Source organism: Oryzias latipes, chromosome 7 (assembly GCF_002234675.1).
Source record: "Oryzias latipes chromosome 7, ASM223467v1".
In the NCBI taxonomy this organism is placed as follows: Eukaryota; Metazoa; Chordata; class Actinopteri; order Beloniformes; family Adrianichthyidae; genus Oryzias; species Oryzias latipes.
In genome coordinates, this window is record NC_019865.2 from 17,130,990 (window position 1) to 17,157,160 (window position 26,171).

At 40.5% G+C, this 26,171-nt stretch overlaps 1 protein-coding gene across 2 annotated transcripts in view; it reads left to right on the top strand.

Moving 5' to 3' along the window:
- Positions 1-26,171, top strand: part of plxnd1 (plexin D1) — a 63,357-nt gene that overhangs the window by 30,442 nt on the left and 6,744 nt on the right. The window contains exons 13-30 of one of the 2 annotated variants that reach the window (XM_023956690.1): positions 56-201; positions 5,114-5,219; positions 6,485-6,624; positions 6,918-7,097; positions 7,266-7,350; positions 7,436-7,705; positions 11,472-11,621; positions 14,836-14,950; positions 15,582-15,689; positions 16,926-17,038; positions 17,998-18,102; positions 18,963-19,093; positions 21,647-21,845; positions 21,920-22,066; positions 22,204-22,360; positions 22,713-22,816; positions 24,499-24,562; positions 25,759-25,793. In XM_023956690.1, the coding sequence (XP_023812458.1) occupies positions 56-201; positions 5,114-5,219; positions 6,485-6,624; positions 6,918-7,097; positions 7,266-7,350; positions 7,436-7,705; positions 11,472-11,621; positions 14,836-14,950; positions 15,582-15,689; positions 16,926-17,038; positions 17,998-18,102; positions 18,963-19,093; positions 21,647-21,845; positions 21,920-22,066; positions 22,204-22,360; positions 22,713-22,816; positions 24,499-24,562; positions 25,759-25,793 (2,355 nt within the window). The remainder of the gene's footprint in view (positions 1-55; positions 202-5,113; positions 5,220-6,484; positions 6,625-6,917; positions 7,098-7,265; positions 7,351-7,435; positions 7,706-11,471; positions 11,622-14,835; positions 14,951-15,581; positions 15,690-16,925; positions 17,039-17,997; positions 18,103-18,962; positions 19,094-21,646; positions 21,846-21,919; positions 22,067-22,203; positions 22,361-22,712; positions 22,817-24,498; positions 24,563-25,758; positions 25,794-26,171) is intronic. The other variant, XM_023956691.1, reaches the window with a different exon arrangement.

The window sequence follows — 26,171 nt, forward strand, 5'->3', positions numbered from 1 at the left end:
GGAACAGCATTACTCTTCTTTCTCTTTGTTCATTATTTCACTCTGTCTTTGTCAGATCTCGCCCCTGAGGGGTCCTGTTGATGGAGGCACACTGCTGACGGTACAGGGCAGAAACCTTGGTCGTAAGGCAGAAGGAGTGAAGGTCTCTATAGGGGATGTGCCTTGTTATCTGCTGCCTGAGCGCTACACCGTCTCTGTTGAGTAAGTAAAACAACATTGGAGTATTTACACTGAATTTTGCAACGTTTGCCGTTCCCCCATTTTTTACTCCGCCACAGCAGTGTTTTGGAACGCATTCCAAAACACTGCTCTTTTTTAAAAAAAATAAAATGATGTAAACAATTGAAGAAATAAGCTTTTACTTTGTACTTCAGCACGATTTTTATTTAAAGCTCCGTTAAAATATGCAGTCATGTCGGAGCTTGGACTTGTGATGATAGGTGACAATTACTCGTGGTCATGGCAACCAGACATACTCTCAAGCAGGTGAGTGTTCAGGTGGAAGGTGAGGAGAAATACATGCACAAACTTATACACAAGAACACACTTACTGGAAAAATACTTCAGACATTTGAATCTTACCACTTTGAGACTTTATTGTCTGAAACACATTAGTGGAATGATGATGAACCACAGGGCAGAAAACATGGACCAAGCTATAAACAATGGATTTTTAAGGAAGGTTTTGATCATGCTAATGAGATAGGGGTATCCGAAATGTGTGTATAAAATAATGATACAAGCAGTTATACTGGGTTAATGAAACCACAAAATTCTGAAAAATGTTGTGTTGTTTGGGAACATCTTATTCTAAAATGGTGTATTATGTAAGAAGATCAAGTTTCCAGAGTATTGTTAGTCACAAGTACAAATCATATGTTTATTGGAATAAAAAAATAAGTTTAATGCTGATACAGAAATTCAACAACTGTTATTATGAGACAGATTTTAGACTTAAGCTTGATTTAAACATTCCAGCTATTTTCCGACATCCACTGTTGTGCAGCTACAACACCTTTTTAAAATATGAATACAATTACAGCAAATCAATGCTCTGATAACACATAAAGAGACACCAAGATATTGCTGCATTGATTTCTTTTTACATCTATATCACATCAGACCAAAAACCCATAAATGAACCAAGACTTCTGATCCTAATCTCCTCCCAGCTTTACATTCACATCTTATTTGAGAGTAGAAGTTACCACAAAGCAAACAGAAATTTGTATAACCTGTTTCTTATAAATCAGACATTAAAGTCAAAGTTGTAACCTTTATTAAAAAATAGGACCCAAACTCAAACTGAAATGTATTTTTTAATCTTTTTTTGTGCGATGCAAGACCAGCCAATCAGGCATCAAATGTATTGGATTTCTGCATTAACTTGACAGAGTAGCCCTTGTAGTTTGAGAAAAGCAGTGTAGACGTTTCAAATGTGGCACTAAAAATATTTCAAAACTCAGCTTTGGGAGGTTTTTTATCTGCGCGATCCCTAGAGAGCAAAGGAATTAATTGACTGAAGCAATGAGTAGAAAGTAAAATCTATTTGAAGAAGACAGTGGGAGCAAGGGTTAGGTAGGATTTTAAGTTTTTCATAACTCAGAGATTATGTTGTTTCTAACTTTATTTCTTGAAGATAAAATTCAGTGATTTCATGTCACAGAAGTTGCTTTTATCCTCCTTGGATAGGCTCGCTCTTTTAAGCATTGTGCCTTTCAGTTTCCTGATCCTTCACCGGAGCACTCGCAGTGAAAAAACTTTTTCTAGTGGAAAACAAAAGCTACAGTCCATGGGACTCTGTGAGATTTTGTTTGAGATAAATGATTCAGTTATTAATCTTCCTTTCACATATGTCAGCCTTGTTCAAGTCTTACAATGACAGCGATCCCAAGTGTGTTGACTTTTGACATATTCATGTGGCTAATTTTCTCAACTATTATTATGCAGCAGATGTCTAATTTTGGATGATTCTGTCGCTATCACCCCATAGCTCAGCGACCATCACACTGTTACCACGGAGACAGCGGGCCCCGCTCTTTGACAATGACATTATAGAACTCAGTGGAAATCAGTAACTCTACAATTACATTCATACTTCCAGTTGGTATCTGCAGCGGTCCTCGAATGAAGCTGTTTATCTGGTTTTGCTCCACTGAAGCCAATCATTGTTTTAGAACAAGTTCCAGGATGACCCATGGGTCTGACCTGTCACTCCAGCACCCTGACATGTTCCCCCAAGTGCAGCGTGTCAAAAAACTGCGAATTGCATTTTAGTCTGGGCTTGATTGAAGCTCATGTCGTCATCACTCATTGGCTGCTATGACAGCAGAACACTTCCTCTTTGCTGGAAGTACCAAGGCTGTGACCAGTCATAACACCTCACTGCATCTGACCCTGTCAGCACATTTGACTTGCTCACACATGCACGAGTGCGCCTACATGCTTCTGTCTTGTGACATTCTGGTACAAGTTGAGTTTTTTTATTTAAACTGGACTCATTTTTAACCTCGTCTGGAAACTTTTAAAGACTTCTTAAATTTCTGATATTATCTTACTTTCAATGTTTTTTGATCCACAGCTAGATTACTTGCTGAAATTTAGGGCACAAACTCGGGAGCAGGTGTGTTTGACCCCATTTAGCACAGCTGTTGAGACAGGTTCCTGCTCTTCTTTTAAAAGGTGAAAGTTCACATCTGTGTGCCAAAAGTAAATTACGCCGCTCTTCAGAAGTTGTGCTTCTCTCAGCCGACGTTGACATGTTAATTAATGGCTTTGTCAGTCTGGGCAAACCTCATTTATTGGAGTGCTGCTCCTGGATATTTGGCTACAATCTTCTCCACTGCCCTCGCTATCATTTTTGTCCTTTGAACAACATTCATAGTATTTGTAACCAGTTGGGTGCAAACCTGATTGGTGAGGATCCTCGTCAGCCAACAGACATGAGGGCACTTCAGAACATGCCCAAATATTATCTTTTGATACTCATAATACCTGCAGCACAATAGCGTCAGAATATGGAGCAAGGGTCATTGTAGTCTCTGTTTGCTCGTGCTGTCAATCATCGTATCCTTTCCTTGGGATCATGCTATATCAACAGCTCTGAGACAACTGCCAGAATTACACTATTTTGGGTAATTGCACAGTGTTGGATGTAGTCATGCATGCCTAAATGTGGGTGCTTTGCATCATGGGAAATGCCATAGACGTATTCAAGTGAACCTCAGGTTCAACAGAAATGACTCGGCATCTGTTTTGATAATTACTTTAAAGAAAGTAATCCTTTTCCAGATGTTTTCCCTGTGAAAATGCTTCTGATTTGCATTCTGTAATCATTTTTTTGTATCTTCTAATTGTCAGAAAACCTTAAGGACCACAATGGTTTTCAAAATATTTCAACCAACCTATAATTATTTGTCATCGTGTGCCAACAGTTCTTCAGGTGTGATCATGAAACTCATTCATCCATCAGATTATATTTGTAAAAATGTTCTCATAAAGGCTGAATTTTGCATCAGACAACTTTAAATCCCTGTTCAAACGCTGCTGGTGGACTCCAGCACAGCTCCTGTCTGCTGATAGCCTTTTCTCTGTTTCTATTCTTCCAAAAATAATGACTTCATATTTGTCATATATGCTCTGAATATTCCAAGACATTATGATTCAGCAGCAGACATCATATAATGTGATGTGTTTTGATAAGAATTTGAGGTTGAGGAAGTCTCACGTGTTCAGACTTCATTCATGCTTCACTGCCTCTTATTTCCCTCAGGCTTGAACCTGTGAATAGTCATGTTTCATTTAAATTGCCCCCTTTTATCATTTTTTCTCTTAATTAAAGCATGTTAAATTATGCGTTTTCCTCCTGAAGAGTGCCCTTATGCCAGGTAATAGGAAAGAGTTTAATATGAGGGTAATGACTTTTTCTTTTAACCTGATGTTCTTGTTATTAAGAAGCAATACAATGGAGCTCGCTATCAACAGATCGTAAGCATTTTCCACAGCTGCTTAGGTGTGTGAACAAAGTTCATGGATTAATTGAGCTCATTAAAGGTTGCATCGGGCAGGCTTAGATACAGTTAACAGCACAATTCGGTTTCAGATGGATAATGCCTAATATTTAAAACTCACTTAAACACAGCCCTGACACCGTGACCCCCAACCCCACCCGATCCCCCACCCCAACCAAACACGGATTTGTCCGGTCTTTTATTACCACACTGCATGAGTTGCTCCCCTTGTGAAAATTCCTCACGAGTCTGCTGTCAATCATCCAATCACTGGCGGAGAATTTCTAACCACTGTAGCAGCAGGCACCTAACTAAATAAACTGACAAGCTGTCGAGCTGGAGGGGGATCATGTGAGGGGATAAAGGTTGCATCCCACCTTCAGAATGTATATCCCACTGAGATCGCAGTGCATTAGGTCCCGGGGCCTCGCTACCCCACCGTGTCATTAATATGAGACGTCTCCGTAGAGCACACGCCGGTGGCACACAGTTTAATCACAGCCAGGAGGCGAGGGAACAAGCCTCAGCTTCTCCCTCTGTGGTTAGACACATCTGGTCAATGGAGCTTTGAACTTTACATCTGTTAATATCTGATATCTCTGGGCTTTATTTGATTCCATATGTAAATGATGAATTTTGTTCATAACTAGCCTTCTCTGAGATTAATTATGTGCCTTTGTTTAGCAGCCGTGATCAGGTTTCCTTCACTTGCAATTTGAGAAGGGAAAATTTTTTTTTAAATATTAAATCAGTATTGTGCACCATATTTATTGGAGCCAGTTTAGCTCGTGCTGGTTTGCGGCGCCTTCCATCCGTGAATCCAGGGTTCAAATCCGGGCTGCTGCCTATTCACTTCTCTGCTTCTGTGCCAGTCCCAAGCCCGGATAAAGTGAGAGGGTTGCGTCAGGAAGGACATCCGGCATAAAACATTGCCAAGTTAACCATGCGACTCATCCTCGAATGAGAGGTTGTTTCGCTGTGGCAACCCCTGTTGGGAAAAGCCAAAAGAGAAAGAAGACTGTGCACCATATTTCTTTTTATGTGTGTTTATCCATATTGTGTGGTTTATTAAAAGGTCTCTCATTGTGGTGTGATGTCCCCAGGCTTGTGTGTCGCACTGGGAAGTCTGTGCATGACAGGACGGATGTTGTCCAAGTGGAAGTTGATCAGAGTGGGAATGGCGTGTCAAAGGAGAGCTTCTCATATTTAGTGAGTAAAATCCAGCCTTCAACCTTCCTGCAGATTATTTGCTCTCTGTCTCTTCCTCCACACTCTTCTTCTATGCTCTTTTCTCCCATTTTCCATTGGGAAAGCCTTCCCGGGAGTGTCGGTTGAGTGTTAACAGATGCGTTTTTATGAGTCAAAGGAATGCTGATGTGTAGGAATCTTCAAACATCCGTCTGACTCCCAGCCAAGCCCTATTGTCATTTCGTTTTCTGTTCCAACCTAAACAAATATGATGATTATTAGAAAGGCCTTTTGCAGTGAATTTATCACTGGTCAGAGAGAACTAGCCAGCAGAGTGTTAATTTATCTCGACCCATGTGGAAAAAGGGCACTCAGCTCATGGAAATACCCTTTAAGTCCCTTTGTTTCTCTTTGTTCATAGACAAAGGGTGTTTCACAATTCAGTGCTGGAACAGTCCATCATTTCAACAGCTTCTGTCTGTGAGGCATCCCACAGGGAACAAAAACCCAATCTACAGAGTCTATTTTGATGTTTGAAGATGAAGAAAGTCTAAAACAACAAACAATAAAATGGACTTTTGTGGGAACTCCGCCCGAGCTTCCTTGTGTAAGAGTCTCAGTGTGAAAGGGGGCAGAGGAGGACCTGCGGGAGAAAAGAAAATTTGTTTTAGAGACAGGACATGTGTCTCTACCACATCTCCTTCCTCAAACTTTCTGACGGAAACATCTGCCTCCTTACGCCGGCTGCAACACACTGACTCACAAAGGTCTGCCACATCCCCGTGCACAGAGGAAGTGAATCCTGTCAGCCTGGATAAGAGGCTTTCCTGGAGGGGGGGTTCATGGTGGGGATAGAAAGTTTGAAAAGATCAGGAGTGCTGACGCTGGTAGCTGCAGAGCTGGACGGGGATATTCATCTCTGCCCTAGGAGCTTTCTTTGTTTTGCATGTTTCACTGTGCAAGTTTTCATGTCGTAAGCATGAACACCATTGTTTTTTTTTACCTGCAGTAAAAGCTCTTCTCTTGCGAGTTTAAGCCCCAAGGCCTGCAGTACTTTAACATCATGCAGAGTGGGCTGTCTTCAATTTCCTTCACTCATTTACTGTTATAGTCAGCAGCTGTCTGAGGCAATCTGTACTGACCGGGCGGATGAACCTCACTGAAAGAGAGGAAGATTTTATTTTGAGTCAAGCACACTATTATAATGCAGGTGGAGTAAGCCTGTGTTTTCTGATGACAGGAACTGTCAGAGACATTTCTGATTCATAACATTCCCCCCAATCCAGATCCCAAAGGTGGTGTCCCTCGATCCTCAGAGAGGCTCCCGTTCCGGGGGAACCCGGGTGACCATCAGAGGAGAACATCTGGATATTGGCTCTCAAGTTAGAGTCACTGTCAACAACACACTGGAGTGCTCCATCACAGAGTCAGTGCAAATTTTTCTCATCAATTTATCAGTTTTTTAAAGATTTTCTCTGTTTTGTATTTAAAATATACTGATTTTTTGTTTTTGAATTTTAAGAAACCAAATAAGTCTGCATCACACACTCAGAGCACCAAAATAGCTCTATGATTTATGAGTGAATCTGCCAACTGCAGTAAACACGAGTTAATCTGTAATTAGAAACACTTTTGGGATTAAACATTCTTAGACATCATGACTTGGTGAGTTAAACAGTTTACCCCTCCATTTATTTGTTTATCACACTCTGTTTTCAGGAAAACTGATCAAACGATCGAGTGCATTATGCCCAAAGCTGAGCACGCACATGCTGAGTTGCTGGAAGTGTGCGTGGAGTTTGAAGAGCAACCCTGTCAGGAGGAATACCTCAGTCAGACTTACAGCTATGAGAAGAACCCCTACATAACCTCCATCCACCCAGAAAGAAGCTTCCTTAGGTGGGTAGGCTGCACCACTAGCAGTAAAGTCACCTAAGAAGTTAAGCACCTTGAGTACCGAATTTTTGTCGTTCCTGTCTTGAAATAGCAGCCAATGTGACCAACCAGTGTTTTTAATCTAACTCTTTATGTCTGAGCCAAGAGCTAATATTCTTTTTTGTGTTGCAGTGGTGGCAGGACCATCACTGTTGCAGGCCAAGGCTTTGATCTGGTACAGACTGTCTTCATGCAAGTGCTGGAAATTGGAAGGGTGGTGAGGGATCTGTCTTTTAATCATGTGGAAAAATTAACAAGTGATTTAAGTTAACTTTTTTGATCTCTTTTGGTTCCCCTCTTAGGAATGCTCAGTGCTGTCCAGCTTCACAATCCTCTGCAAGTCCCCTCCATCCAGCCAGCCCCAGGAGACATCAGTGCAATTCTTCCTGAATGGAATACTCTATGTTAGGAACAACCCTTCTTCCTCTGAAGATAAACTAGAGGAAGAGGAAGGAGACCCCCTCACCAGCCACTTCATGTTGGAATATGTGGAAGACCCTCAGTTCTTTACCGCAAACAGAGAAAAGCTGATAAAACACCATTCAGGAGAGCCCCTGACGCTCATCATCAATGTAAGTCACAGTCATCACTGCTGGCTAATTTGCTCCGCCTTGAACCTTTTAGTAACAGACATTTTTTAACGTTATTTTGTTTCAATTTTACACCTTTTCTGCCTGGAAAACTTCTTTACACAGAACTTTCATTTCGTTGAACACTAATGTTCAGAGATGGTTTGTAAAGCTGAGATCAAATACTGCAAAAACTGAAATTCGCCATTGGTCTCATTAATTTTTGAACAGGAGCCAGGAACAACATTTTAAGCACTGCATTGCCAAAACAGGGCCCTTAGAAATAAATCAAGCCCTAACCCTAAATAAGCTCAAAAAAATCTACCAATGGGGTAAGAAAAATCCTCTTACCAAAAATTCTTATTTTAATAAAAAAAATTCAAGTCTTGAAACAAGATTATTTTGCTATTGAAAAACTTTCTTGATTAGATTTCTTGCAAGACAATTTTTATTGAAAAAAAGGTCTTTTTACTCTCTTAAGATTCAGTTTTTGCAGTGTGACAAAACACAGTCAAAGAAAATCCAGACTCAAATATGCAACACTTTGATGATTGAGGCTCTTTGTGAGGCAAATGAAACAAAACTGTTGTGTTTTTGTAGATATGTGTGGGGATATTATTTTAGTGTGTAAATCTAATAGTATTTAGTAATAATTGGATTAATTTTTCCCCCTTTTTAACATATATTAAATCTTCCTGGTTTGTGGTTGTGAACCATAATTTGTGACAGACTATTTGATTTGATGAAGGGACAGTTTGAGGTGTATCAGAAATCAGAAAAAAAAATCAATTTTTTGCAAATGAGCAATATACTGTTTTATTGTGACCACTTTTCTGTTGTAGTTGTGTTCTCCTACAAAGTAAAGAATATTAACCTCACGTACTGCAAAAAAAAAAAAAAACCTGTGTAAGCTTTAAATCCTGCACAAAGAGACAATCTTACTGTAATTTCTGGAGTATAAGTCACACTGAAGTATAAGTTGCACCGAACTATATGTTGCACCAGGGTATCAGTTGCAGGAGCAACGGAAAGCAGCGGGAAAAAAAGCATATTAAGGAAGAAAATACTTTTGATAAGTCGCTCCAGAGTATAAGTTTGGGAGAGAATGCAACGCTTCTGAACAAATCTGCCAAGCTCGGAATACTGCTGCATTCACACCAAACAGGATTCAAACGTCAAATTCTCATCCACTGCCTCTTTTGTCGCACATCATATTTGATGCTCAATGTTAGTCCAAAAACGTGTTCATAAACCAGACGCTTCTTCTTCTGTGTTGCTGTCAGTAGCAAATAGTGACACACATATCTACAGTGCCCTCTAGTGATTGTTTCCCACTAACAAGCAGATGTTAGTGGGAAAATAATGAATATGCGAGCCAATATGTATTTTTCCCATATAGTCCCATATAAGCTGCTGCTGAGTATAGGTCACACTAAGCTAAAGAGCAACTTTAGATACAAAATATATGGTACTATAGTTCAAAGAGATTGTAATGTTGGTACAGTTATCCATACAATTATACCCAGTGATCAGACTCTAATTATAAATGCTATAAAGCGACACTCAACTGTTGATATTTTCAGCCTACAACTATCTGAATCACTCCAGGCTTTGAACAGCTGATTCTATTTGGAGCTGTTCTTTCCTTTAGCCTGACAACCCAGACGGTGAACGGCAGACAAAGCAGACTGTCTTTAGACAAGTTCACACAAACCAGCAACGCATAAAACAAATCAAAAGCCTTGTCCTCGTGATCTAACTGATTCCTTCTGGGGTGTTAGGAAATGGATGCAGTCATGGCTCGGTGGGAGGTCTCACTTTGCTGGCCGATCTGAGCACCTGTCTGCTTGAATCCATCACCCCAAAGGGTTGCCAGCTGTGACACAGAGCAACGCACATATACAAACAGCACACAGGGACACACAAGTCTGAACATGATGCCACTTCCTCTTTGGGTTTTTGTGAGCTGGGAGGCAGCCCCTGCGAGAACTGCTGCCTCAGCCTCCACACAGGCAACTGTTATTTCCTTGTGGTGAAGCTGGAAAGAGGAAAGAGGACAGAGAGCACATTTGTTTGTCTAACAGGGGTCTTGACAGCTAGTCGCAACCTTTATTAAGGACCTGGACTGGAATGGGTTATTTTCCTGTTATCCTTATTTAATCTGTTTTTCAAATCTGGGTCAGATTTGTGTGTGGAAAAAATGTACATTTTGATTTGGATAAATGTGTAGATTTTTCACTCAAATGTTTGTTGAACAGTTTGTTATGTTCTGCGTGTGTTAAGGAAGCACTTGTTGACAAAAAACCCAGGAGGCTGCATTCTGCAGCAGAGGCCCTAAGGGTGCAATCAGAGCAAGGACACACACTGGGAATAAAGACACACACTCCTTATTTGACCTTTTTATACTGGAGGGAAGTCACTGTTTCATAGAAAAAGCTGTGCATGTGTTTGTCTTTCCATCATTCCAATTAGAAATAATGACAGATTTACTGCAGAAACCAAAGAAGGTCTAATGTGTATAAGTATGGGAATAAAGAATGTGGGGTGATTAAAAAAAAGGATCCCTAAAAAGAATATGAGGCACAAAATATACAAACAGCCAACAAAACAAAATAGTCTGACAAGAAATATGTCAAGTCTAGAAGATGAGATAGTAATTAAAAATAGGAGTGCATGAAGCAATTAATTAAAATATAAACAGGAAGTGAAACAAAATAGAACAAAGCAGCGCATTCGATGGGAATAAAAAACAAAGATAAGGGTTTGGGTTTGCACGCCCAAAACAAAAATGATCAGACAAAATCAGGAAAATCTCAATTAAACAGCATGAGAAATCACCGAACCAAATTCAATTTTTTTAAATGATGTGTATTGTAAAAAAAGATAACAAATATGGGGTCAGACAGCATTCTGTGACTTTTATTTTGAAGTTCTCTCATCCAGATTGACTAAAGAGTGACATCATTTTCTGAACCCTAATTCTCACCCGTCCGTCAGTTGATCCTTAATGTACAGATGTGGTTTGTTTAGAGTTTCTGCCCTGAAAAAACCCCTTTAAGAATTTAGGAAATGCAATATTATATCATCTGTATCTAGAACATACAGAAGACTAAACGCTTTTTTTTCTTTTATTAAAAGGTCAAGAGGATTTCCCAGCAGTTTAATCTCAGGTCTTCTTCCCTGAAACTATGCCATGAAATTAAAAGGACATTGTTCCTTCTTTAACCCCGCAGGCTCAAAAGCAGGTTTTCTAGTGCAGATAAGTGGAATGACTTCACCAGCTTTGGGGATATTTTTCAGACTATAAAAAGCTCCTTGTGGAGCCTCAGAAGAGCCAGTGCAACTATTTCAACAGCCCGAACACAGCAACTTCACATGACTCAAAGTCACACATGAAATGTAAAATCGAAGGAATGTCCTCTTAATTAATAGAGCTCTCAGCAGTGAGAGGCGGGGCTTGAATGGAAGTAGGACAGAGTTGGAGTTATTGCAGCAGACTACTGTAAGGACCCTGGGAATGTTATTTTGAGATCATGCAGAGACGGCCGTTTGTCAAAGCCGTTTTCTCCCTGTGTGAGACCAGGGAAGTTTGCTGCTTCCAACTAAATTCCAGCTGTATCACAGGCCGGCCACTTTGGATGTGTGTGCATAAGCACATGTCCATGGGTTGACGCTCTTTGTGATTGTTTTCTGTGCTCATATAAAAATGTCCAAATTGGTGTCTTCCTGCTAACCAGCTCGTGTCTGTTTTCATTCACTTCTGCTGCAGAAAGTACCCAGCAATCTGGAGTTGCAGCCAGAGGAATACTCTGTGATGATTGGCTCGTATCCCTGTAACATCAGCTTCCATAATGACCAGCTGTTCCACTGCACCATCAACGGACTACCGAGCTCCAGCGAAAGGGAGCTGCCTGTCACTGTAAGTAAGAAAACATGTAAAACACCACAATATTACTAAAAGACACATCCAGGCTCCTCTTGAAAATATTGCTTGATAGACCCTGATAATTTAAGCTTATCCTCCATCTGTCATCATTCAAGCCAAATATTTAGTCAGAATCAGGACCATCTGTGTTGTTTGCAGAAACAGATTTGATGCACTCCAGCTTGTGCACTGTAAGTGAGATGTCTGTGCCACTTTCAATGCATTATGAGAGCTTCTCATTTCAAGCACAAAACCATGAATCAGGACTTTGTCTGGGTTGTGAACCACGAAACTGTAACAAAGCTGTATTTATCAGTTGCTCTTTGTGTCTTTTCACTGTTTTACTGAAAACAATATTTATTACCACTGATATGCTGCAATGACTTCCCTCCCAAATAGTTTTTCTTTAACCCAGACTTAGTGCAGACTAAACTCCATACTTCTGATAAATCCAAATACTCTTCATTCTCCGCTTGACTTTATTTTCCGTTGTTGTTGCCCCTTTTAGTCTGTTTTGATAGCATTTTATTCAGGATAAAAAAAGAAAACTCATCTATATTTCAGTATGGCCCAAGCAGAGAGCACTTTTTGAAATAGTGGGAAAACATAGGGTTTGTTATCAGTGGAGGTTTAATGTAAAAGTAGTTCCCACTTGCACATACAGACCCGTCTTGTTTTTTTCACATTTTCCATTTTTTTTTTTATGTTTTCATTCCTTTAATCCCAGGTGTCTTTCATGATTTTTCAAACGCAATTATAAAAGGCACAAGAGCAGGGCAAGGGTCAGATGAGATGTCGTTACAAAAATGTGTGGGCTGCCTCTGTACAAATGGCGTGATTTCATTGAGTGCACACGCAAGGTGTGTATTTCTTCTGTGAGTTTTATATTTGCATACATACTGGACTGAGGCAAAGCTTGTGGCCATATCTGCGTCTTCACATGCGTTGTGTGGCGGATCTATTTTTACATGGCTATGTTGTGCTTGGCTCTGAAGTGCTACAGAAGTGGATGTGAGGAAGTTGTGTTTTTATACACCAAGCGAATCAGGAAACTGGAACAATGGCATTTTCCCCCTCAATTAAACCAATGCAGGCTGCAGCAGTGTCTGGAACAAGGCCTTCTGTCGCTGGTCCGTAGAAATGATTGCATGGACTGAGGAGGAAAAGCTGGAATGTAAATATCAGGGAGGCAAATGAGTTAGTTTTCCCTTCACAGTAACACGAGTGGAAGAGGGATTAGGTTTGAGGATTGGGGGATTTTTATCAGAGAGTCTCTTTAAGCAGTATGTTGGGTGTGGGTAAGGAGAGGGAATGATGTGAGCAGAGACCACAGAGACCCTGCTGACTAATCAGAAGGCAAAAGTGAGGGCTCCTTTTTTGTCACATCTGGGTTAGCTTGAACCAGGAGACCCCAACCGCTCATTCCTGTGAGCTTCAAAATATACTCTGTTTTTTTCCCCTGCATGTGTGAATCTGTGTCCTTGGAAAAATGGATGGGCTTCTGTGTCTGTGTGTGCATGCACCTGTGCCCCTATTTAGAAATGCTGAACTGCATGAAATTTAAAAGTATGCTATGCAGGACAATATTCAAAAGGGATGCATTAAACTTTTCCTTTTTTTCTGTCAAGATTAAGCATATTCAGAAGGTTGCATTGTGACTTAAACAGAGCGAAATGTTATTTAAAGGGTAAACATATGTTACAGTAATCCCAATGAGCCAAAAGCTCCAACATAAGCTTCTTAACTATTTATTTTCTAAATGTGTTGTGTGCTGTGTTCCTGCTGAGCACAAATTCGTCCTATTCTTTTTAGATTTAATTAACCTGGTGTAATGAAATAAACAATAGACCTTTGTTTGACTTTACAGCATTTATCATCGTTTTATGATGAATAATGTTTATATTCTTGGTGAAATTTACCTCGATTTTGTGCAGATAAACTCAGGAGGGTTTTCTTCCCTCAACAGAAAGGAAATATATTTCAGTAATTCAGTTTTCTAGCAGTAATTTCTTGCTAGCAGGAGTAAAACGAGGGTTTTCTACTTGAGCCACGAGTGGAGTGTTTTAAGGAGATAAAAGCTAGAATGGTTTCATATAGATCTTTAGATTAAGAAAAGAAAGAAAACCTTAGGAAACGTTTCATTATTGTATCCTTGAGATCAATTGGGCAGCTGTGCTAAAATCATGAGCTGCTATAATACATGACTGGAATAAAAACGGAGCTGAAAATAGAAATAATAGGTCCCCTTAAATGTTGCTTTTGCTCATTACTGCTCTGACTTCTTGAACCTTCTGTTTTTGTCCTTTCTTCTCTCTCAAATTCTCTGCATCCACTGTAATTTATGATGCAGAGAGACAACAGAAGGTCATCATTGAAAAACAATCTGAAGGAAATAGATACTAAAATAAAACTCATTCAAATTTGGGACTAAGAAACCTTCAATTTTTACTTTATTTAGTCAATTGGGACTTTTATTAATCAAATTAGTTAATCATTTGGAGCTAATCCAAAAATTTGCTGCTCATCTTTTGTCATCTCTGTGTAGCTTAAAGTCGGCTTCTGATGATTCTAATCGTCAGAGAGCTCTGGATTAAAGAGATAAGCGTGTTTGTTATTTGATTTACACCAAATTTTCAGGGTCACCTTTATTATGTAAATTTACAGGCTTTAAATGAATGTGTTTCATCGTGAAGTGTGGTGTAATTTTTTTTTTTTTTTAAAGAAATCTATTTAATTTAAACTCAATTTGACAACTTATTTCTGCATATATTTTAAAAAAAAACTGAAGATGAAAAGTCATCCACAGGATGTAAATGTTTTTTCAGGATAGAAGAAATGTTTTTGGGTGACAGAATTTTATTCAGCCTGTTCATTTTTTTAAACAAGAGCACACAGACCAGGCAGTATACGGTAAATTTGAGTTACTTTGTTTTTGTTTTTCTAAAAACAGACAGTGTGATTTTAACCAGGGAATGCATGCACATTTACGGAATAGACTACATTTTACGGATTAGGTTATGGTTCCATTTTAATCACTTTGTATGTCCTTTTCTACAGTTTAAGAGTTTTTTTCTTTTGGAAAAAGAAGTTAAACTAAATGTTAAAAAAGCAAAAATGAAAAAGGTCCACTTGAGAGTAAAAGACAAGAACAAAACATGATTTTGAAGGATCATCACCCAGTTTTTGTTCTTCTCTCTTTTTTTTCCAGGTAAAAGTGGGGAACTTTGATCACATTATTGCTAAAGTGCAGCTCGGCGGCAGCGAGCTGGCCATTGTGGTATCAATTGTGGTGTGCTGCGTGCTGCTGCTGCTGTGCACTGTGGGTAGGTTGTGTTCACATACTCTCTCTGTAGCAAATGATGGATGTGTGTCTGCTATAGCAATGCAAGCTCCAGATGTGGAACAGATAAAAGGAATTTGGGGTTCATCGTTTCCTGCACTTGCTTCATTCCTCTTCAGTATCCAGTGAACAAAGACCCCAGTGTTCTTCTCCCTTTCTGCTTTATGTTTGTGTGTGTGTGTCTGTGCTGCACTCTGTAATCTTTGTGGAAGTGTGTTCTTGAGGCAGGTGTACGGGTGAAAATTGGTGCTAGTGTGTCTTTTCACACCATTTCCCGTTTTGGATCTGTTCTCAGATGCTCACAAATTTCCTGATTTTTCTTGCCAGACTTTTTAGGTGTGACTTTCCTGATGAAGGAATTTATGCATGATCTGTATTTACACATTCACAAATGTGAATGATTTGTCATTTTCCTGTCTTCACATTTGCAAAGATTCTGGAACGTGCAACATGAAAGAAGGGCTGACATGAAAGCTTTCCTGAAAATCCTCTGTTCAATTCAGACTCTGTCAGACACATGTTGGCCCCTTCTACAGTCTTGAAGCTGTCAGAGTGTGACAAGAGTGGCTGGTTTGATGGGAACTTTGTCTCTGTCTCTTCTCTGTTCTTTGCAGCTCTTGTGGTGTACTGCACAAAGAGCCGGAGGGCAGAGCGTTACTGGCAAAAAACGCTCCTCCAAATGGAAGAGATGGAGTCACAGATCAGAGAGGAGATCCGCAAAGGTGTGTTTAGAAGATGAATGCTCACAAATTCTTGTTTTGTTGTGGAAATGCAGAAGAAATAGATTTTACAATTGTCTGTTTTGTGTATATCTGTGTTTTTGTGCTTGCGTGCAAAATCTGCATTTGTTTCGGAGGTTGTCTTGTCTGAAATGGAAGTGAGATACAACAGTTGACAGATTTGTAGAGTGGTAAGTGTGACTCATAAAACACAGTGTCTGACAAATGATCAGTCACACTGAGACATAGTGAGTGACCACCTAGTCTGTCTTGCATATTGAGGAAGTGTGTGTGTTTGTGTGTCCAAGGCACTGAGGTGGAGCCAAGTGAAGGCCACTGTGCATCTGAGTACCTAGATTTATGGTTTGGAGATGAGAGAAGGGATAGAAAAAGAGAAATGGAGGAAGCAACCAAAAAAAATAAAAACAGTGGGAATGGGGGCCATGAGCCTGAGGAGAAGCAGAAGCGTGGGAGACAGAGAAGAAGAGGCGAGGTTATTTAGTCAGAGGACACGGATAGATTTGTGGCCAAGTTTGAGGTTAGTGTGCACAAAATTACATGGGATTCTTCAGCTGAGTTGAAGGAAGGGCTAAACGAAGAAGGAGGAGAAGCCAAAGACGATGGAAAATTGGCGTTTTCCAGATTAGACGAACAAAAGACATGCCTGTGATGACTAAAGCAGGACGGAAGTTCGGCTTTGGTGCATCTAATCTGGAGCTGATGGTGCCAACTGGTTCAAAGGACACTATAGTGAGCAGACGGACGAGTAACCTTTAGCAGTAGCTAAAGTAAATCCCTTGGGCCTGGTATTCTCATCTGTCTGCACAAGGAAGTGCTACTGCGCCTGAAATTCATCTCTCCTGCTGTGACAGGAAGCTTTTGTCCATAAAGAGCTCTCCAACCTCTCATTAGCAGAGAACATTATCCTCTGTTGCGACAAAAAGTGGCATCATGTAGTTGCTGTTTGGACATGCTGATAGTGTGTCTGCTGCATGTAACCCTCTGCCTGCACACATGTTTTGGATAAAAGCCTCAAACCGGATTTGGCTGTTCTGATTGGCATTTGGTAAATATTTGCCTGCATACTGTGATAGGCTGCACTGCCGGGCAGACAACCAGAGGAAAAGATCAGAGTAGGATAGTCATTATTCTTTTTTGTGTAAAATACAAGATATGTGTAATAAAATGTTCCTAAACAATGGATTAATTTTGTGTACTTTTTTTTCATTATGCTTTCAGGCTTTGCAGAGCTGCAGACTGACATGACAGATCTTACGAAGGAGCTGAATCGCAGCCAGGGCATCCCCTTTCTGGAGTACAAACAGTTTGTCACACGGACGTTCTTCCCCAAGGTGAGAAACTTTACTTTGCCCTGTTATCTGATTTTGCATGGCGATCTGACAACACCATTTTTCTCTCTGGGGATTTTAATATTTCTATTACGCTGGGTACCTTTTGCACTCCTCCTAACACTTTTTTTGCAGGACAAAAATTTCACCTTGGAACTAGTAAACACAGAGTAATTGCCTCGTGAAGCGCAGCTTCCTTTGTTACCCTGCGGAAGAGTTCGTGTTTCTCTGTGGATAAGCATTTTGTTGGTGCTTGATCCACCCAGAGGGCAGATTGTGGGCATGTCTGCCACTGGGTGTTTCTACACTCCTGCAGACAGACACAACTCAGGGGGCTTTGTCTTGCAATCACAGGCATGAACACTTAAGGAGGCCGAACAATGACGGGCACAGGAACAAGATCTTGAAAACTCCCTGCTTGCTGCACTTATACACCCACGCTGTTTTGCAAGTATAGACCGTGTTGCGCAATGACAACCCCATGCTGATCACAGTGGACAGTGCAGGCAGGGTCTTATTTTTTTCTTTTTTTAATTAATCCTTGAAAAGGAAAGAAACATAAGTCCTACCATTACACTGCTCACTAAGACATCAAACGCTCTCCTTGTGATGCTTCATACTCTTGGTTTTTCCACTAGAGTTTCAGAATGTCTGAGATTACACACCTAACAGTGTTAGACACACTCAGAAATCAGGCCAAATGTAACTGTCCTGAAATAGCAGACTATGCTGAAAGGCTGCCTTTTAGCTCCGGTTCACTTTGTCTCAAAGCCATTATCGCAACATCAAGTGTCATGTTTCTTTTTCTCCGGATCACTCAGACCTTCTTAAGGAACATCCTTCAGTTCTGGACTGAACACTAAGAACTGGACTTTGTTTTCCCAGTCCGTCCCCCTTCCTGAGTTTGTGAAAACATCTGACTTTGTTTTACTCTTTTCTCTGTGTGTTTATATGTGTTTCAGATGTGTTCAGATTACGAAAAGAGTCTTGTCCAGCGCACCTTCGAGAATGATTCCCTGGGTCCCCGAGCACTGCCAGAGACCCACCCACTGCTTCAGGATTGGCAGGTGAAGCATTAGGTTTTTTTATGTGTGTTTTGATGGAGGTTTTTGTCCATTTCAACCACATCTTGGACATGCTGAAGCATATCGTTTGGTTATGACAGCAAGTTTATTTACCCTCATAATAAGTCCAGCATGTACAGTAGATGCTTTTAAGAGCTCAGATCACAAATGTGAATCCTAACGAGTGTCTCTCGTCCCCTTCTGCTATTGCCCCCTGAGTATTGAACCGTATCTCGTCCAAATCCATCAGCTTTTGTGTTTATGCATGTGTTAGCACATGTGTGCTGAAAGGAAAGGCAGATCCATGTGTGCATGCGTGTGCAATCTATAACGAGTAAAAACTGCAGTCGTAGTTTTGGGTTGGCAGCCAGGGGAGCCTGTCTAACAGTGATGAAGTGCCTTGAACCACATTGTCTTCGCAGGAAGTGTTTTCCAGGTCACAGTGAATAAATCTCACAGGCGGGCATTTATCTTAATGGACACCCCTGTTCTCCTTCTGTCAAGCTGCAAACTACAGTGTGTGGCTGCAGTCCAGAGGGAAGACTTCATCACACTGCTGCTTAGTCGCACCCGTAGATAGGCCGCACTCATTAAGCCAACTCCAAGCATTAGTAAAATTCACGCACAAGTAGGAGCTGGAGTGGGACAGGCTGGGACTATGGAGCAGATCTGCGAGCAAGGCCCCAGAAGCATTAGAGGGAGGGGGTTTGACAAAAAGATGAGATGTTCATGCGATGGGTCACTCTAGACGAGTGGTGGTGAAACAGATTAGGGAGGTCTTAGCAGGTGTGCAATCCAGTTAGAGCGAAATCATGCCAAGAAGTAAGTGTTACATCCTTTTGTCTGTCCTTCTCGATCATCAGGCCACCAACACTACAAGACCTAATGTGGAAGAGGGCATCACTCTGTTCTCTACTCTACTCAATAACAAGCACTTCCTCATCACGTTTGTCCATGCCTTGGAGCAGCAGAAGGACTTTGCTGTGAGAGACAGGTAACCATGATGTTTACTGCTAATTACCATAATTACAGCGTACATAAGGAAGCGGCTCTAAATGCGTTTGAGTCATGACCCCTCAGAACGTTGAGCACCTCGCCTGTTCCTGTACAAATGCATGCATGCAACACAATGACAAAAATGTTCAGATATAATGAAAATCAAATGTACCTGACCCTCACTGTGAGAACATCCCCAGGAAAGAACCATTAACAGATACATGGTAATGGAATATTTCCAAGCCTTTATAGGCCGTAGTCACTGGTAATAATGGATGCTCAAATTTAAAATTTTAGATCCTCTCAAGAGCAGTGGCTCAGTATGAAAGATGACTAACCAAAAAGGTGACTGGGTAAAATGTGACAAATTATTACCTTCTGGTGTTTTTTGTGTTTTAAACATGTTTTATTGACATTTTTCTCATGATGGAGGATATAAAGAAAAGTACGCATAAAATTGAAATTCTGGGTATCTTTTTTTTTTTTTTTAAATAAAATCATTGTGAATAAGAAGCAGACGAAAAAAATCCTTTGAAAAAGCTTCTACCAGTGACGTAGGTGCTACAAGCTCCCTGGTCCTCTCTGCTCAGAGGCATCCACTTGCAAGATTCATGTTCTTCTTCATTTTCCTAGTCTGAGTTGGCATCTGGCTCAAAACTGTACAGCTGGATAGCTCCAATTGTGCTCGCTATTTTTGTTGCACCGGTAATCTTGTGCTGGGGTTGTGAGGGGCTGTAAGCTAGTAGGAGAGAGTTTTATCAGAAGGATGATGGGAAGCCCGGGAAGGTTTACTCAGCGCCAACAGTACCATCCACAACTCAGAGGTGAATTTCTGATAAACTCCTGTTGCTCTGCAGAAACTAATCATAATAAAAAAAAAAAAACACTGGGAATCTTTTACAATAGATCAAAAGCTGATTGGAGTAGGATTTTAAAATCCTAAAAACGTTTTGTTTTACTGTGTGCCAAAAGTATTTTCTTTTGTTTGCTTTGCTTTCAACTGAACTTTGCAAAGTGGCCACTTGCTGAGGTCATCCATCAGTGTTTTTTTCAGATCAACAATTGTACTAAAAGTTGCGTGTGGGAAAGAAAAAAATCAGAAAATTGTACAACATTGCTTAAAACTGTTTCGTGTTTATTAAAACATGAGGGGAATGAAGCTTGTTAAATGTTGCAGCATTAAGTAATCATGACTTCTGATGTCAGGATTTCACCTCATGTCATTATGCAAGTAAATCTACATCATTTTGGAGCCACAGTTGAGGATTTATGACTAGAGAGCATTTTATTGAAATGTAATTGAACAAAAGGGAATGACTTTTAATATGTCATTTTCCCAGAGAAAGGCAAGACTAAACATTGTAGCTGTTAGTGGTAGATGGTTCTGAGGTGCTTTTAAATCAGATTCACATTTGACAGAAACTAGATATATCTATTTCCATATTTAATTGCTGAAGTTGAAGGGTCACAACATAAATTGAATAGATCAAGCAAATGATTATAACCCCTGCAGTTTCTCATATTTCCGGAAAGCATTTTATGACCTCTCAGAGTGTTTTATGTTTTTCTGACCCGTGTTACGGCCTGCGTTGACTCTCAGTCTGATTCTTAAAAACGGTTTCTCTGACAGAGATAAAATACACCAAGTTACCAAGAAGCAGATGATCAAAGGAGAGGAAGATATGTGTCTGAAAAAGAAGTAAAATAGGGTGAAATAGGGGATATGATCAATAAATAAAAAGATTTACATTAATGAAATATCTAGAAGCTTAATTTCCAATAAACCTCTATATTTTTTCTAATAATAAGTCACTAAAATGTGTTAAATGTAGGTGTTCACACTCTTTATCACACCTAAAGTGAAGCACTAATGATGAACTACAATGAATTACTTTACTATTAATTGTTGTATGTGATAACAATATAGCAGTCTTCCTGAAAGTCCATTTAAATATGGTCAGTATTAAAATGCAAATTATTTTTAATTGAAAATGTTACATTTTTAAGCTTAAAGTCTAAAATTTATTGGATGAAACAAAATGTCTTACTTTCAAAATATGAATCAAATTTCTGTTGTTTTTTTTTAATCTACCAATTTTTCAAGTCCTTATCTCGAAAAGCCTCTTTACTTGTCTGTTGTGAAAAATGGTTCAGCCTTGTAGACACTTTGTCATATTACATCAGTGTAACTGTCTTGGTGCCCTTAAAGAAGCCAGTCATTGTGAATAACAGAGAAATTCCAGAGGCCAGACCACATCTCTGTCCCTGCACAGTGTCAGCACTTACTGACTGATGTAGCCTCTTCCTGCTGGATTAAAAGGCCTTTGTTAGGGAAATCCCCTGAACCTCTGGACTCAGACACTCCCTGCATTAGATCAGGGCTTTATTTAGCTTGCAGTTGCAGGTGCTGTGGGGAGGCCTATATCGTGTTTGGGTTTCTGTAATTTATTATGTTTGAATCTCTGCTGACCACACACTGACGAGAGTGTTTTTAAAAGAATGTTTTTGCTCAACTGCCTCCTCTGCTGATCTGCTTTCAACCCCCTCTCAGATGCAGCCTTGCATCCTTGCTCACCATCGCCCTCCATGGTAAACTTGAGTACTACACCAGCATCATGAAAGACTTGCTGGTGGATCTGATTGATGCTTCAGCTTCCAAGAACCCGAAACTGATGCTACGCCGCACTGAGTCTGTGGTGGAAAAAATGCTTACAAACTGGATGTCCATTTGTATGTACAGCTACCTCAAGGTGAGGGAGGACAGGAAGACTAAGGACAGATAATAAACAAATCAAGTCCTGACTCGACTTCTGTATTTGCCCAGGAAACAGTGGGAGAGCCTTTTTTCCTGCTGCTTTGTGCGATCAAGCAGCAGATCAACAAAGGCTCCATAGACGCCATCACTGGAAAGGCCCGCTACACTCTGAATGAGGAGTGGCTACTCCGTGAGAACATTGAGGCTAAACCACAGGTTGGATGCTTCACACTTTCTTCTCACCATTTCGATGTGAAAAGTGCTCGTTCGGATGAAGCGGCTGATGGAAAGTTTGCCAAATTCAAAAAAACGCTCACAGTTTCTCACACTTTGCTCTCTATTTGCCTCTGCAGAACATCAACGTGTCATTCCAGGGCTGCGGCATGGACTCCCTGTCAGTCAGGGTCATGCATACTGACACAATCTGTCAGGTTAAGGAAAAAATCATTGAAGCCTTTTATAAAAATCTGCCTTTCTCCCAGTGGCCTCGAGCGGAGGATGTGGACCTGGGTGAGAGCACATTTTCCCTGATTATTTTCATCCTCTCCCCTCCCCAACCCTCCAAGATATAGTAATCTCCTTTGCAAAAGGTCAATTTTTCTCATGAAGCCCAACTAACCTGAGGCTGCAATATAACAAATGACAGAATGCATTGAAGAGAGTGTACAGTCATAATCACAAAGAGTTATTGCTTTCAGAGGCTGTGGAGCCTGCAGAGCTGATTTGATTAATGACTCTGAGAATATTTCCACAGGTCATGACACAGCGTTAGAGCACGGAGCCGTCTGTCTCACTCATTCTTTTTTTAGGCACAAAATTGTCCAACACCTCTTTCATTTTTTATCTGTTTTTCTATTCCCAGAGTGGTTTGACTCTGGCAGCAACAGTAAGATACTGCAGGACCTGGACAACACCTCCGTGATGGAGGATGGTCGAAAGAAACTCAACACAGTCTTCCATTATCAGGTGTGTGTTTATGTGTGACCACCTGGGTGGCTGGTATTACATGAGCAACAGCAGGGGTTTTCAAGATGACAACTGTGTAAATGGTGTCACTGGTTGTCTGTGGATCGCTGCTCTTGCATAAGTCATTTGTAGCTGCAACTTTCAGTGTATATTTGGGACTTATGGCAACTTTTATGGTTTGTTGTTTGCTTTTTGAATAATACTAAATAATTGGGTGCTGCTAAAAAGACATTTTAGTTGCAAGGAAAGTTCAAATTTGAGTAGTTAGTTAAATTAGAATTATTTAGTTCACCCACAAAACGTGATGTTTCCTTATTGTTTGCCAAAATTAACAATTTAGGGGATCATTTCAATTCTCTTTCACAAAAGTTAAAGTCCTTTTAGAGTATGTGCGTATGTGTGGATCAGAGGTCATGCGTTCACTAAGTTTCCTCCTAATCTGGGATTGGCTTCCATTGGTCTGTTATGTGTAACAAAAACCATTCAGCCTGTTGCATCCAGTCCCAAGAGATAATTTGCCATTCAGCAGATAAAGGTGAATTCAAGCTCAGCAATATTTTATCATTCACAAACCACTCTCTAAAATGAAAGTCAAAATTTCAATTATAAAACCACAAAAGAAATATTATTGTCAGGTAAAGGTGATTTATTTACAAGAGAATTCAATGCACACGTTTGATGGGTATGAAAATAAACACAAATACTCCAAAACTATAGCTGAATATTCTAGCAAATTGTTGACAATCACGATTTACAATTTGCATATGCAAACAATTGGAGTTAATTTAAATATTTTAAAAAAAGGTATGAAACTGTAGGTAAATAAATTTTAGTATAAATAGAATAATCTAATTTTTTGCCCCAATAAAAACCTTTTCTTTTAAAATTGCTCATTAACAGCATCATTTATTACTTTGACTTGACCCAAATGAAATGTTTTAATTTTGAATGAGTTTACTAATTGATTAAATAAACGAGTGTATAATTCGTTTATAATATTTTAGGATATGTTTTTAAAAAGCAACTTTGCTTGAAACACTAAATTTTTACAGAAATGTTTTTGATTTGTCTTAATCTATTAGAACCCATGGTGACACCAGTGTAACAGGAAAAAATCAGAAATGGGTTCTGTGATCCACTTGGTTTGTGGTATGATCCACCTTTCAGTAATATTTTATCTAATGAGTTAAAAGTTTCAGCAACTGGTGGCTTATAAGATAGATCAGTCTTATGTTAAGAATGTCTTTGTGTGTTTGCTTATGTCAGTACTGATTTATGAATCAGTAAACAAACATGCAGTGACTTTTGACCTCTGTTACCTTTACTCGTTAAGTGGTCTGTTAAGTTTTAGCTGAGCCAAAGGGATCTAGCTGTAAAGGCAATGAGCTGGAGCATGTACTAACAGTCTTGGTTCACTGGTGAGGCTGTTCAATCCATTTCACTGAGTCTTGACTTTAATGAGTCCAGCCAGGCCTCTTCAAGCCTACCGCAGCTCGAGGTACACTCCAAACTAACACACACGCACAGACGCAAACACTTGCACCTCTGAGCACCAAATTCCCCCGAGGACATGCTTAATGATGCTGCTCTGTTGCACCCCAGCTAACCCTTGACCCCATGCCCTCTGGCTTCCCTACATCTTTCTATCCTCCCTCCTTCATCCTCCTTCTTTTCCTTCACAGGTCCCAGAGGGAGCATCGCTGGCCATGAGCATGAAAGACAAGAAAGACTACACCCTGGAGAGGGGTATGCCACCTTCAAATATGCCACACACCCTCATGCTTCGTCACAAACACTCACCCACACTTGTGTGCTCACTGGACCCACTCAGTTGCAAGAGCTGACACACGCTTAGCCGATCACGAGAACATGATCCGTTAGTGTAAACACACATGAGACCATGCACCTTCCTGTCTGCAAATGTCACATTGAAAATGTAAACAAAATCACAACTAATAAATCACAACCCTTATGCTAATGGGTCTTTCAAAGTGATGTTTGCCTTGCATGTCTGCTGCTTTTAAGCGTCAAGCTTTTGTTTCGCATCAGCCCCAAATTAAAAGCCATTCTTGCCTGTTGACAGTTGCGTTTGCATGCATCCTCTAATGGGATGGTGCATTTGTTGACAAGGGTCAACCTCACACAATCAGCCAGAACCAGAACTTAGCTCTTCTCCGGCTCTGTCCATCAAAGCTTCCTCTTCCATTCATACCAGGCCAGCAAAAGGCTTGTGTGTGCCAAACTTGGCTCCTGCTTCAAAGCATCAAGGGGGTGTCCTGAGCATGTAGCGCTCCCTGGCTAATATGAAACAGCGTCCTGCCTGCCTGTGATCAGTGTGGAGGGTCTGGACTGCGGCCCGTTGGGCAGGAGCATCTCAAGCGGAGCATGCAGTAATGAGAACACACTCCATTCGGAGGGCGTTTGAGTGCTTTCCTGCACGTATTCCTGCCTTTGTTTTTAGCTATATTTTAGATACTTGTCTTCGAGCCAGTGCATGTGCTCTTGTTTGAATCTGCATTTGTCCTTGTACTCATATCTGTTCATGCATTTGTATGAGTGAGTTTAGATCTATATATAAACTGGCTAGCTTTGAAGGGTTTGTTTTCCAGCTTTAGCCAGGTATTACCATCTCATTACAGCAGCTCCACATGCAGTTACAGAGTCCGTGTCTGTCTCTCCTAATCTCTCGCTTTTCTCCCTCCTTTCACTCGTAATCTGGCTCTTTCATTCACTCAGACAGCTCCCCTCCCTTCAGGCCCACAGTCCGCCCTAATCACGTTCTCCTCTTGCACTCTATCTCCCCTTCTCTCCTGTCAATCTTTTTTTTCTCACTGGTGTATGTCTCACTCCTCTGTGCTCCTTCCTCCTGTCTCCTCTCATTCTCTCATGCTTCTTGATTGGACATAGTTTCATCTTTATGTTTCTCTTTTTTCTATTTTTAGTCAAAGATCTGGATACAGAAAAGTATGTGCATTTGGTGAGTATCTCTTTAAAGCTAATTCAAACTGTTGTCACCCTTAAAGTTTACCAGCACAGCTTTTCTTGTTTGCCAGCCATTCCCTGTCGCCAGCCCAGAGCAGGGTTGGCGACAGGGAATGGGGAGGGTGAGCTGAGGTGAAAAAGAAAGCTGCTGAGAGGACATGAAGGCACTAATGCTGCTTAAGCTCTTTCGTAAACGTCAGCTAAGATATGGGCCCTTTGACTTTGGAATAATGAGTTCCTCAGAATACAATTTGCCGGGTGAATAGTTAGTTTTACAGGACAGTTCTGGAGCAGAGTCGATGGAATTTGCTTCCTTCTTTTCATCATCTTTATTAGTCAGAGACGTGATCCTTTTCTTGAAAGCCAAAAAAGT